Source organism: Lynx rufus, unplaced genomic scaffold, assembly GCF_022079265.1.
Source record: "Lynx rufus isolate CCGP_SWC_20201006 ecotype Redwood Valley unplaced genomic scaffold, mLynRuf1.p SCAF_24, whole genome shotgun sequence".
In the NCBI taxonomy this organism is placed as follows: Eukaryota; Metazoa; Chordata; class Mammalia; order Carnivora; family Felidae; genus Lynx; species Lynx rufus.
Window position 1 is genome coordinate 3194873 of NW_025814839.1, and position 12833 is coordinate 3207705.

The 12833-nt window shown below is 40.9% G+C and overlaps 1 protein-coding gene across 1 annotated transcript in view; it reads left to right on the forward strand.

The window, feature by feature from the left end:
* The first annotated feature begins 8421 nt into the window (after nt 1-8421).
* The window catches only part of TCTN1 (tectonic family member 1), a 29270-nt gene continuing 24858 nt past the window's right edge, over nt 8422-12833 (forward strand). Inside the window, exons 1-2 of the mRNA XM_047088321.1 lie at nt 8422-8672; nt 11674-11794. Of these exons, the coding sequence (XP_046944277.1) occupies nt 8453-8672; nt 11674-11794 (341 nt within the window). The 5' untranslated portion in view covers nt 8422-8452. The remainder of the gene's footprint in view (nt 8673-11673; nt 11795-12833) is intronic.

A 12833-nucleotide genomic window follows, 5' to 3' on the forward strand; every position in this document is an offset into this window, starting at 1 on the left:
ACCGCGACATCGTGACCTGGCTGAAGTCGGACGCTTAACCGACTGCGCCACCCAGGCGCCCCAAGTACCCTTTCTTTAATAACATTTGTAACCTTTTGGAGTTCTTAATAAACATCCATTACCATGCCACACACACCATTTTGAGACTGGTATCACTATTATCCCTATTTTATAGATGAGGAATCTGAGCATAGAAAGCATGCCCAAGACTACACAGCTAGCAAGTAGCAGAACTAGGGATCTGAACCCAAACACCGTGGGGCCATAACGTATACTTTTAATCATTTTTCTATGCTACCTCTCTATACCTGATATGGAAAATGTTTACATGAAACATACAGAAATACATGGACAGAACCCGGCCACTTATTTCTGTGCTCTCCTGAAACACTACTAACATGGTAAAAGAAGCATCAAAGAGGTCTAACCTTACCACACAGAATCGGAAAGCTGATGACTGCTCACGAGAGATATCAAATCCTTTTTGGAGGCTAGAGAGTGGATGGATGATTTGGCTGAGTGGAAAAACCCTAGGTTTTGCAGAAGGAGAGGCCAATGAGGAGCAAGCCAGTCGCAGCTGTTGAGTCCCAGAAGGGCTCAGGGATTGAAGGTCCCAAGTACCTGGGGTGAGAGGTGGGAGTGAAAGCAGAGCATTAATTGTACCAGTAACATACACTAAGATTCCAATAACATAATCTCAGATTCCCCTCCCGTGACTCCTTGCACTGATCCTTGTAGAAGATTAGGTGTTTATTCTTTGGAGAACATCAAACAGAGCAGCTCTAAGTTTAGAGATAGTATTCAGAGAAAGGAGTGGAGACAACATGCTAAAAACAGAGGGATTAAATGAAAGCATGCAGCTAAAAAGAAATCTCCTGGGTTTTTAAAATATAAACAAACAAACAAATAAATAATGTTTATTTATTTTAGAGAGATAGTGTGAGCTTGGGAGGGCAGAGAGAGAGAGAGTGGGACAGAGGATCTGAAGTGGGTTCTGCGTTGACAGCAGCAAGCCTAATGTGGGGCTTGAACTCATGAACTGTGAGATCATGACCTGAGCTGAAGTCAGATGCTTAACCAACTGAACCACCCAGGTGCCCTTTCTCCTGTTTTTTCAATAACCATGTATTTAGCGATAATATTGACATTGTTATTCTGAGATTTAGCACTGTGCTAAGTGTATTTTTTGGGATAAATCAAATAATGAATTATATTGGAGCTATTGAAAACCAACCTTTATGGTATGGGAAAAAAGAAATACACATGCAAGATCAATGTGTTTAAGTAAAACCCCTCTAGTCTTGATTTTATTTATTTTTACTTTTTTTTTTTTTTTTTACTTTTTGGTTTTTTAAAGATTTTATTTTTAAGTAATCTCTATACTCAACATGGGGCTTGAACCTACAACCCAGAGATCAAAAATCACCACTTCACTGGCTGAGCCAGCCAAGCGCCTCATAGTCTTGATTTTAATTAGAAACATCAGCATGATGGATTTTATCAGAAAAGTTAAGTACCCAGTTAATAAGAGATGGAATTAGATTAACACAAACTGGTCTTGCTCCGAAATTTGTGAGGGTCTGTCTCCTTGGTGGGTCAGGGCAGGAGGGCCTCCTGGAGGAGGTGAGATTTGAGGGATAAGGCAGAACAATAAATGGACATCTCTTCTTCTGATCTCTGGAAGATCTGCTTACCATGACCCAGTAATGATGGGCTGATCTGAAAAGATTTTGTTTCTGAAATGTTAGAATGGAGGGCCAGCCTGTAGATCACGGTGACCAGTGACCATCAGAAGCTACCCATGTAGTCAACTGGTCTCCCTCTGTGCCATCCCTTTAAACAATTTTTAAGAAGAGTGACATATTTTCAATAATTCTAGAAAGTAAGCACTTCCTGTAGGACAAGCCTACAGTATTTGTTTGAGTCTAATTTTATTTTAGACTTGAAAATGTTCAAACCTTTAAAATTTGCTTTCGAGTCTAGTTTAAGCAGTAGACACCGGGCAAAGCTGGCAGGAAGGAAGGATATTTGCCCTATTTTCCAATTCTCCCCCTAATGGAACATAAGAATAGGTTAAGAGAGGGAACATAGGCTTTAAAATTTTATCATTGTGTTCATTTAATTTAAAAATTAATTTCATTTTACTATTTTTTTTAAAGTAAGTTCAGTGCCCAACATGGGGCTTAAACTCATGACCCTGAGATCAGGGGTCACATACTCCACCTGCTGAGCCAACCAGGCACCTTGAAAAAAAATTCAATTTGATTTTAACTGAGAAGTAATGCATGCACAATAGATTGAAGAGTGACTTCTCCTCAAGAAGAATTCACTAACAGGCTTCCAATAAGGGGTGAATAAAAGCAGAACTACCTGTAGGTCCTGAGGGCAACGATGAAAACATGTTTACAGCACAGACATAGAAATAGAAGTGGGGGAGGAGAGAGCAGTGCCCCTCAGTTGCACCAAGAGGCCAGCTCACTTCCATTTTTCTTGCGGCCCTTCGCCTGCAGAAAAATAAAGAATTCATTTCTTTGTTTAGCATTTAACAAGTGCTCCTGGCAGCCCCAAGATTAAAATGTAATGGAATCTGTGCCATCACAAAATGACTGAGTTTATTAAAAGCCAACTAATAAAGCCACAGTGAGACACCACCATGCACTTATTAGAACAGCTAAAAACAAAAATGAAAACAAAACTGATGATATCAAGTTTTTACGAGCATGTGGAGCAGCTGGAAATCTCATACGCTACTGGTGAGAATGCAAAATGTGCAGTTGCTTTGGGAAAAAGTTGGGCAATTTCTTAAACATTAAACACACACCCACTATACAACACAGAAACCTGACTCCTAGGTGTATGTTCCCAAGATAAATGAAAATAGATACTCGCACAAAATCTGTATGTGAGTGTTTATAATGACTTAATTTGGAATCGCCCGAACTGGAAAGACCCAAATACTTTCAACGGGTGAATGAAGAAATGGTGGTATATCCATCATGGAATACTTGTCAGCAATAAAAAGGAGTGGATTGAAATAAACCTTTGCATCTATGGTCAAATGATTTTCAACCAGGGTGCCAAGACTACACAATGATATTATAATACCGTTGTATGGTAACAGGTGTAGCTACACTTATAAACACAGCATAATATATAAACTTGTCCAGTCACTATGCTGTGCACCTGAAACTAAGGTAACATTGTGTGTCAACTACACTCAGATAATTTTTTAAAAAAAGAAGTGCGGTACATACCTGCAATGAAATATTATACAGGCTTAAAAAGAAGGAAATCCTGTCACAGGCTACAACCTGGATGAACTTCCAGGACATATGCTAAGTATAATAAGCCGGTCACAAAAGGACAAATACTGTGTGGTTCCACTTATATGAAGTATCTAAAGTAGAATCACAAAAACAGAAAAAGGAAAGGTGGTTATGAAGGGCTGTGGGGAGGGGAAGGGGAATTAGTAGAGTTTCAGTGTTGTAAGATGAAAAAGTTCTAGAGATCTATTGCACAACAATGTGAAAACACTCAACATTACTGAACTTAAAATTTACTATGATGGTAAGTTTAATGTTATGTGTTTTTACATTGTTGATACAAACAACATGGATAAATCTCAAAGGCATTAGGCTAAGTGAAAGAAGCCAGGACCAAATGGCTGCATGCTGTATGAGTCCATTGATGTGACATTCTGGAGAAGGGAAAACCTTAGGGACAGAAAATAGATCACTGTTATGAAAGGCTGGGCCAGGGGGAGGGGTTGACTATAAAGGGGCATGAGGGAAACTTTGAGGGTGATAAAATTGTTCTGTATCTTAAAACTTTTTTTCATGTTTATTTTTGAGAGAGAGAGAGAGAGAGAGAGAGAGAGAGCATGAGCAGGGTAGGGGCAGAGAGAGAGGGAGACACAGAATCTGAAGCAGGCTCCAGCCTCTGAGCTGTCAGCACAGAGCCCAATGCGGGCCCAAACCCACAAACTGCGAGATCATGACCTGAGCTGAAGTTGGACGCTTAACCAACGGAGCCACCAGGGCACCCCAAATTGTTCTACATCTTGATTGTAATTGTGGTCACATGACTGTATGTGTTTGTTAAAATTTATAACACTATGCCAAAAAACCCTGTACATTGATGTGTCAGAAAAACCTGTACATCAAAAATTGTATACGAAGAGATGTATACTGTATATAAATTATCCCTCTTAAAAATTACTAGAAAGAAATATGAGTACATATGTCAAAATGTCAAACCTGATCATGGTACACATCATGGTGTATGTGCTATTCTTTTTTGTAACTTTCATTGTGATTGAAGTGTTTCAATTCATAAATAATAACACTAAACATGATTCTTAAAAAACCAACTGGTTTATTCCAACTACAGTATGGTCCATTAGTAGGAGGCAGGTTTAAAATTGTCTAGTAGGGGCGCCAGGGTGGCTCAGTCAGTTAAGTGTCCGACTTTGGCTCAGGTCATGATCTCGCGGTCCGTGAGTTCGAGCCCTGCGTCGGGCTCTGTGCTGACAGCTCAGAGCCTGGAGCCTGCTTCAGATTCTGTGTCTCCCTCTCTCTCTGCCCCTCCCCCTGCTCATGCTCTGTCTCTCTCTCTCAAAACTAAATAAACATTTTTTTAAAATTTTTTTTTCAACGTTTATTTATTTTTGGGACAGAGAGAGACAGAGCATGAACGGGGGAGGGGCAGAGAGAGAGGGAGACACAGAATTGGAAACTGGCTCCAGGCTCCGAGCCATCAGCCCAGAGCCTGATGCGGGGCTCGAACTCCCGGACCGCGAGATCGTCACCTGGCTGAAGTCGGACGCTTAACCGACTGCGCCACCCAGGCACCCCTAAATAAACATTTTTTTAAAAAGTGTCTTGTAAACAAGGAATTCTTATTTCATTCCTGTAAGTGTATGTCTGTGATCATATTTATTACGTCATTTTCAGGAAAGGTCAAACTTGTAAATTTGGGACCTTTCAAGAATGTGAAGTCTGCTCAAATAGTCCTCCTGTCCTCATAGTGTTCCAGAACAAGAATAGCACCTGGTGGTTGACTGGACACATGAGGAATGAGAGGAGGAGAGAAGCTGAGGATTATTTTTTTTTTCCCTCTGGGTGTTGATTTAGAAATCAATTACTGGTCTGTTCACTTCAGTCAAAATGGTAGAGTCAATCCTTTGTCCTCACATAGCCTTAACTCCTTGTGGTGCTAAGCAGTTCCTTTATAAAGCTTGATGGTTCTGCCTCCCTATTTGTAAAATATTTGTCTAAATTGAATAAAGATAGGAAAAACTGGATACGTAATTTTAGACAGGTTAGAAACCAATGTACCCCAAACCATACCAAAGGTCAAGAAAGAGTGGCTAACTCTGCCTTAAAAAGTCAGCCTCAGCTACTTTCCTACCTAGCCGCTCCTGTCTTTGGTTTTTCAGCCTCCTCATATGAGGCAGCTTCCAAATTCAGAATTCCAAAAAGCTGAATTATCTTGATTCCTCCCAACGTTGGCACAGACTATAAGGAATTCTCAATGCCAGTAATCCTAGAGAAACAGATGGACATTTTTAATCACAAGCATTTATGCGCAACCCAAATGATGCAGTTTTGGATAAATATGGAAATTGATTTTAGCCTTCCTTGTGCCTTTCCATCCTAATGAAGGAACCTGCCAAAGGCAGGGGAGAAGGAAGGGAGAAAGGATCCTCTGGGTTGAAAGATGAAAAAAGCCTGGCAGAAATGGGTCACCCGTGAAATGAAAAGTTTCAATGTTCCTAAGGTTTGCAAAATTGATTTGAGTTGATTGTAACCCTCATTTCAACTTTGCAAGATGTCATAAAATTGCTTACTGACTGTTTGAAATTGGACAAAAAGGGTGGGAAGATTATTTCCCAAACCATAAAATGAAAATGTTAGAGCCAAAAGACACCTCATCAAAATTTAATCCAACAGCCTAAAATTTCAAAACAGAAAACAGGGCAAAGAGATTCACAGATATTAAGGAATAGAAAGGAAAGTAGTACCTGGGGGCTCTTGGGTGGCTCAGTTGGTTCAGTGTCTGACTCTTGATTTTGGCTCAGATCACAATCTCACGGTTCGTGAGTTTGAGCCCCTCATCAGGCTCTGTGGTGACAGTGTGGAGTCTGCTTGAGATTCTCTTTCTCTCTCTGCACCTACCACTCTCTCTCTTAAACAAAAAAAAAAAAAAAAAAAGAAAGAAAGAAAGAAAGGAAATTAGTACCTGGAAGTAAAGAGAAGGTTTTATTTATTTATTTATTTTAACGTTTATTTATTTTTGGGACAGAGAGAGACAGAGCATGAATGGGGGAGGGGCAGAGAGAGAGGGAGACACAGAATCGGAAGCAGGCTCCAGGTTCTGAGCCATCAGCCCAGAGCCCGACGCGGGGCTCAAACTCACGGACCGCGAGATTGTAACCAGAGCTGAAGTCGACGCCCAACCGACTGAGCCACCCAGGCACCCCTAAAGAGAAGGTTTTAAAAAACAACAGTAAGTCCTGGATTTAGAAGTTATGAAATAAAGGTTTGGAAAATACAGTGTTTTTTTTTTTTAAAGGGAAGCATTACACCAGTTATTAAAAGTGGTCCAGAATTTCAGTCAGATGTTAAAGTAATCCTTTGTAGAAAAAAAAAAAGGAAATATCTGTAGTATACATTTGATCCAATTTTATCTTTCTACACTTTGTCCAGCATGCCAGACAAAGGTGCTACAGGTGCCACTTTGATGATTTAGTTTTGCTAAATTTAACAAACTAGATGTATGTACTGTTTTGGCATTTTTCTGAATTGGTAAATGTGTCTCGTGAGTAAATACCATGAGATTTTAAGTATTTTGACATTTACTTCTTTTTTTTTTTTTTTTCGCTTTTTTTTTTTTTTTTAAATTTTTTTTTTTCAACGTTTATTTTATTTGTGGGACAGAGAGAGACAGAGCATGAACGGGGGAGGGGCAGAGAGAGAGGGAGACACAGAATCGGAAACAGGCTCCAGGCTCTGAGCCATCAGCCCAGAGCCTGACGCGGGGCTCGAACTCACGGACCGCGAGATCGTGACCTGGCTGAAGTCGGACGCTTAACCGACTGCGCCACCCAGGCGCCCCTTGACATTTACTTCTGAATTGTAAGGAGATTAAGGGTCAATGATACAGCCAACATCCCTGGACTGGGGTATCTTTATAAATAAGCCAGTTTAGATTGTAGGGGCTTTCTTAAGTCTTGTGGTCTCCATCCCCTTTGGTAGAATTACATACAGATTTGTTTTCTTTCTTTTCTTTTAAAACTTGTAAATCATTCTGCTTAATTTTCATCAATTTTTTTTATCTGTAAAAAAAAGTGTTCATTTGTCCCCCTTATTACAACAGGGTGACTAGAAGTTATCTGGCGACCTCCTTAGATCTGGCCATCTAAAACAAAAAAGGCAAAGCAAGTGTCAACAGTGTATGACATGGAGAAATTCAAGGGCTGTGATGTGTTCTCTGTGTTCCTTTAGTATTTATAGCTTTAGGGGCATCTGTGTAGCTTAGTCGTTTAAGCGACCAACTTCAGCTCAGGTCCAACTTCAGCTCAGGTCATGACCATACGCCCGTGGGTTCAAGCCCCTTGTCCAGCTGTGTGCTAACAGCTCAGAGGCTGGAACCTGCTTCTGATTCTGTGTCTCCCTCTCTTTGCCCCTCCTCCGCTCAGTCTCTCTCTTTCAAAATAATAAATAAACATTAGAAATTAAAAAAAAATATTTAGTAGCTTTAGGGGATAGGTTCCCAAATTTCCCTCCTGTCACTGGTTGCGTCAGGACATTTGTTAAAAATATTGATTCCTGGAGGTGACTGGGTGGCTCAGTCAATTAAGGATTGGACTCTTGGTTTCGGCTCAGGTCACCTTCCGAGGATCATGGGATTGAGCCTCACGTGGGGTTCCTCGCTGAGTGCGCAGCCTGCTTAAGTTTTCTCTTTCTCTGTCTCTCTCTCTCCCCCTCCCTCTCCCCTGCTCATGCTCTCTCTAAAATAAAAAATAAAAAATAGAGTCTAGCAATATAATATAGCACAAAAATACCATAAAAAATCACGTAATTAAAAAAAAAAATATATATATGTATATATATATTCCTGGACGCTACTCCAGACTTACTGAGTCTGAATCCCGGGAAAGTACTTGGAAATACGCATTTTTTAAACAAGCCTGGAAGTTGGCTTGCAAACTGCTGCGGGGATTTACAAGCCTTTTACCCCTACTAGCTTTCACTAGCTTCACGCCACCCCAGGTCTTCACCCCCTCGTCCCGCCCCTGTCCCCGCCCCTCGTAGCCGGCCTTACCCAGGCCCCGCCCACCGCGGTCTCGTGTGGCCTCGCGGGACCATTCCCATAATGCCCCGCGCCAGGCCGCGGTTGCCAGGCAACGCGCGGGGTCCCCGCTGCGGGTCGCGTGGGGTTCCGCTGGGCTATGGGTTCCCCCGGCCTTCGGCCGCTCCTTCTTGTGCTCCTGGATTGCTGCGCCTCCGTGAGCGCCCAGGCCGCTGCCACCCCGCCTGTGACGACGGAGGGCTTCAACTCTACGGAGGCAGCCTGGATGACTCTCCGACCCGCCTTGTCTCCTAGGCCCCCCGGAACCCCCAAGGCCCCTGGGCCCTTCTCTGGCCCCAGGCCCACTCCGGTCACGGACGGTGGGTACCAAGTGGCAGTTCCTGGGGATCCAGAGTGATCCAACCTGGAGCGGTTAGCCCGGGTGAGGATGTAATAATGATAGTTAATATTTATGGAACACGCAGCTGTGTGCAGGCATTTCTAAGTATTTCATAGGCTTTGAGTCTCTCAGCAGCCCTTAAGGGTAGATAGACCTCATTATCCCTCTCCTACACATGAGAAAATTGAGGCTCACAGAGCGTGTGACAGTATAAAATCTTTGCAATTACTTGCAGTGGTCCTGGACAACATTATGCTAGAGGTAATAATGAACGAACTGTTACACCTTTGCAGCCAAAGGTGAAATTATGTAAATCCAAAGTTTCTGGGCAGTTATGGAAGTTGAATGCGTAGGATGCGTTGAACTTTTGATTTATCAAAAAGAGACGCCAGATGTCTAGTTTACTAAGTGTGACTAGGCCCTTGTCTGTTGACTTCAGTTATGAAAACCCAGGATTCCTCTCATGTTGAGTTGGAGGTGGGAAGCGATGAGGTGAGGGGTGATGCCCACCTCTTAGGATTCATCCTGAGGGATAATTAACATATTTCTCAGAAAGTGACCTAATGCTGGAGTTACACATTAGTGAATATTGTATAATGTGATAAGACATGGATGACTTAAGGGGGTGGCTGTAACCCTGAGATGCTCAGAGTGCAAAATTTTGTGAATATGCTTTTTTCTGGGTGAGGGTTCTTAGCAGTGAGCAGTTTCTCAAAGGGGTTTGTGATCTCAAAAAACAAACCAGACCAAAACATCAAAACTGTAAGTCCTCTGACTGCAACCCCAATAGGCATGCAGTATTTTTTTTTTTTCCTTTGTGAGAGAAAAAGATCTTGAGTAAGGCTCAGTATTAGTTGAAAAGTTGTGATTGGCTGACCCCATGTACTCTAGGACTTCAGTTCCTGAATCATCATTTTTCCAGATGGCCTCCTTTATACATTGTGTGTAAGGAAACGTACAGAGAAATACATTTTTACATTTTCTGTTTCAGTATATATTAACCAAACTTCTATATTGAAACTGTCGATTTGGTGAATTAGGGGAGGTAAATAAATGATATACAGGAACAGAATTCAATATCCACAATTCTCTAAGGTTGGGACTGGGTTATCCTTTATCCATCTAAGTATTCCATCTGTTTATGTACTTTCTCCCCACAATAAATCTATTCTTGAACCATCATTATTTGGGCATGTGTTCAGGGCTGTTTTTCCAGTATGGGGGATGCATTTGCATTTCATCTTTTTAAAGGACCCCTCTCTAGATCTGTGACTATAATGGTAAGAAATGACAGTTGGCATTTATTAACTGCTTACCGTGTAGCAGCAGGCCCTGTGCTAAGCTTTTCATCTTAATGTATCTCATTTAATTCCCAATGGTGTGGGTTATCCCCATTTTCTGGGTAGGTGAATTAGTTGCCTGATTTTAGGTCCCACCCCTGCCCTGAGTTGGAGCAGGGGCTGATGGAGTGGAGAATGGGTTATAGATAGAAGAGAAAAGTGATAACTTCATTCTTGGTCTGAGCTCTGTTCATTAATATCTTGCTCTAGAGCCAGGCATGTAGATGTTAAGAGGTCTAGAAGAGCAGCTGAGCGCTACTTAGACCTTGGGAGCGCTCAGCAGATACTTGTTGGCTGATTAAGTGCACTCACATCCTGGATAGAGACCTTTTTTTTTTTTCTTCTTCCCTAAGTGGCATTCTTAAACACTATTGCTTTGTCCTTACTGGTCATATAGTTACTTACAAGGGTTTTGAGTTCTGAAAAACAAGTCAAGATTGTAATTTTAAGCACATAAGGCAGGGAGCCTAAACACTTTTTTTTTTTTTTTACATTAGCTTGCACACGTTGCCTTTTCATTTCTCTAAGCACATAGGAGAGTCCTTGGCTAGAGGGAAGTATGTAAGCTTAAGGGGGAAAACTTTTGTGTCTCAGATGAAGAAAGGATTGTGTATTTATTGGCAAAACCTTCCTCTTACACCTCCTTCCAGAGGATGCTGTTGTACCTTTTTTGAGGTGTATTTTGTAAAGCTGATTTTTGTTGTGAAATAGTTCATTCATGCAAATCAGAATGTTGAATTGACTCTCTACCACCATTTGCTTAAGATCCTTGTTTGTTTTGCATGAGATTTTTTTTTTTTTGAAAAAGGAAACAAAACATTTTACGTAAGACTGAAGCATGATCTTATTCTCCTCTTCTCAGGAATAATTACTACCATGAATTCCCTGTTTATCATTCTTATGCTCTGCCATCTTTAAAAGGGTTATCTCTCCCCTGTTTGACAGAATAAAATAGAGATTTAAAAATCCAGATAGTCATTATTAAAAATTAAATGTTGTGAACTGGGGAGATTTCTACCCTTTCTATCCCCCCCCCATGTTTTATTGTCTAAATTACCAAAGATATTTCCAGAACCCCAGGTACAAAGCACCTGAGCCAGTTTGATTCTTGGCTAATAGTTTGAATGTGGGCTCTGTTTTAAAGCTGCAAGGTGACATCTGAGGAGAGAAATAAGATTGAGAACCCTGATTCCTGGTGGCCTTCATTGGGCTCTTCCTCTGAATCAGAGTCTCCAGAGGAGGGGCTTGGGAATCTGTACTATTACACCAGGTTCTTATGGTCCGGCAAGTGATTTAGCATGCTGGTTCTTAAATTATCAGCATCACCTGGATAGTTTTGAAAAACACAAATGTCTGGGTTTCATAGCTTACCAAATCAGAGTCTTTGTAGGTAAAGCACAAACAGAACTTTCCAAGTGAGTCAGATGATTAGCTATTTTGGGGAAACTTCAGATTGAGGAGTATTCAAACTGACTAATTTTCACTTCACAAATTTCCCTCTCCGCCCCCAACCTGAAGTGCAGTGGGAAAAATCAAATGGACCTTTTGTATGATATGGACTTTTGGTACTTTGCAGTGGCAGGGGGCAGTCACTCCCTGCTGATTGTGAAGTTCTGCATCCCACCTCTTTTGTTTCTGTAGTTGCTGCTCTGTGTGTCTGTGACTTGTCTCCAGCGCAGTGTGACGTCAACTGCTGTTGTGATCCTGATTGCAGCCCTGTGGATTTCAGTGTCTTTTCTGCCTGTTCAGTTCCAAGTGTCACGTAAGTTTGTGATGCATGCAGTTTTGATGGAATTGAACCAAGATTATAAAATTTGAGGACAGAAAGTGAAAACTCTTCCAGGCTGAAAAACCCATACCTGGTTTCCTGAATTTTGCATCATTCAGAAGCCATGCTGTCCAAACCAATATGTTTGGAGTATGCCTTATTTGCATCCAGCCAGCTGATAGTGCAGGCCAAAGAGAAGAGAGAGTCTACTTGGTTAAGAGTATAAGGAAATCTTTGTTTCCAGAGACTGAATTACATTTCACTCTGATTTGTAAACAGATAATGTGCACATATTTGTATAGGTGAATTAGTCTCATGTATATAGCGTAGGGTGAAAAGTGCAGTTTAATTTTACAGCTTTTGTTGTGGATATAGTACTTGTAACAAAAAATTAAACAGATAGGAAAGCTTTGTTTATACTTTTATGATGTGTAAATCTGGGGATTCTCACAGTTCACACTGTATAGGAGAATAATGGCAAATAACATTCCCAGTTGATTATCAGGTTAAGAAATAATCTCTTCTGAATGGTTTGTTTCTCGTGCTCGCTTCGGCAGCACATATACTGAATGGTTTGTTTCTCGTAATTCAGATTTCAAAGCTCTTTGAAAAATATAGCACTTAAAAGAGGTTAATTTATTCAGGATGGGACCAATTTATTATTCAGAGATAGCTAACTTAAATTTAGCTATCTCTGTAGCTAAATTTGTAGTAAATTGTAGCAGTTGATACTTGACAGATTGAATGCTTTTTGGAAGTAGGATGTGTTTTTCCATGAAGAACTATTTTATTGATCAATGAGAAAGTGAATCTACTCCCAATATTGTAAAAATGTTTGGAGAATGGTATGTTGTAGTCAGATTACTTTTCTGGTTATCTGGGCTACATCATAGTTAAATCTTTGTTAGAAACCATTCTGCTTTTCTGCCTTAGTAAGTAACAGGAGCCTGAGAGAGATTTCAGCTCCAATTCGAGATGATTATTTAGAATCTTTTTTTTTTATTAGTCAATACTGAATTTTAGATATAGACTA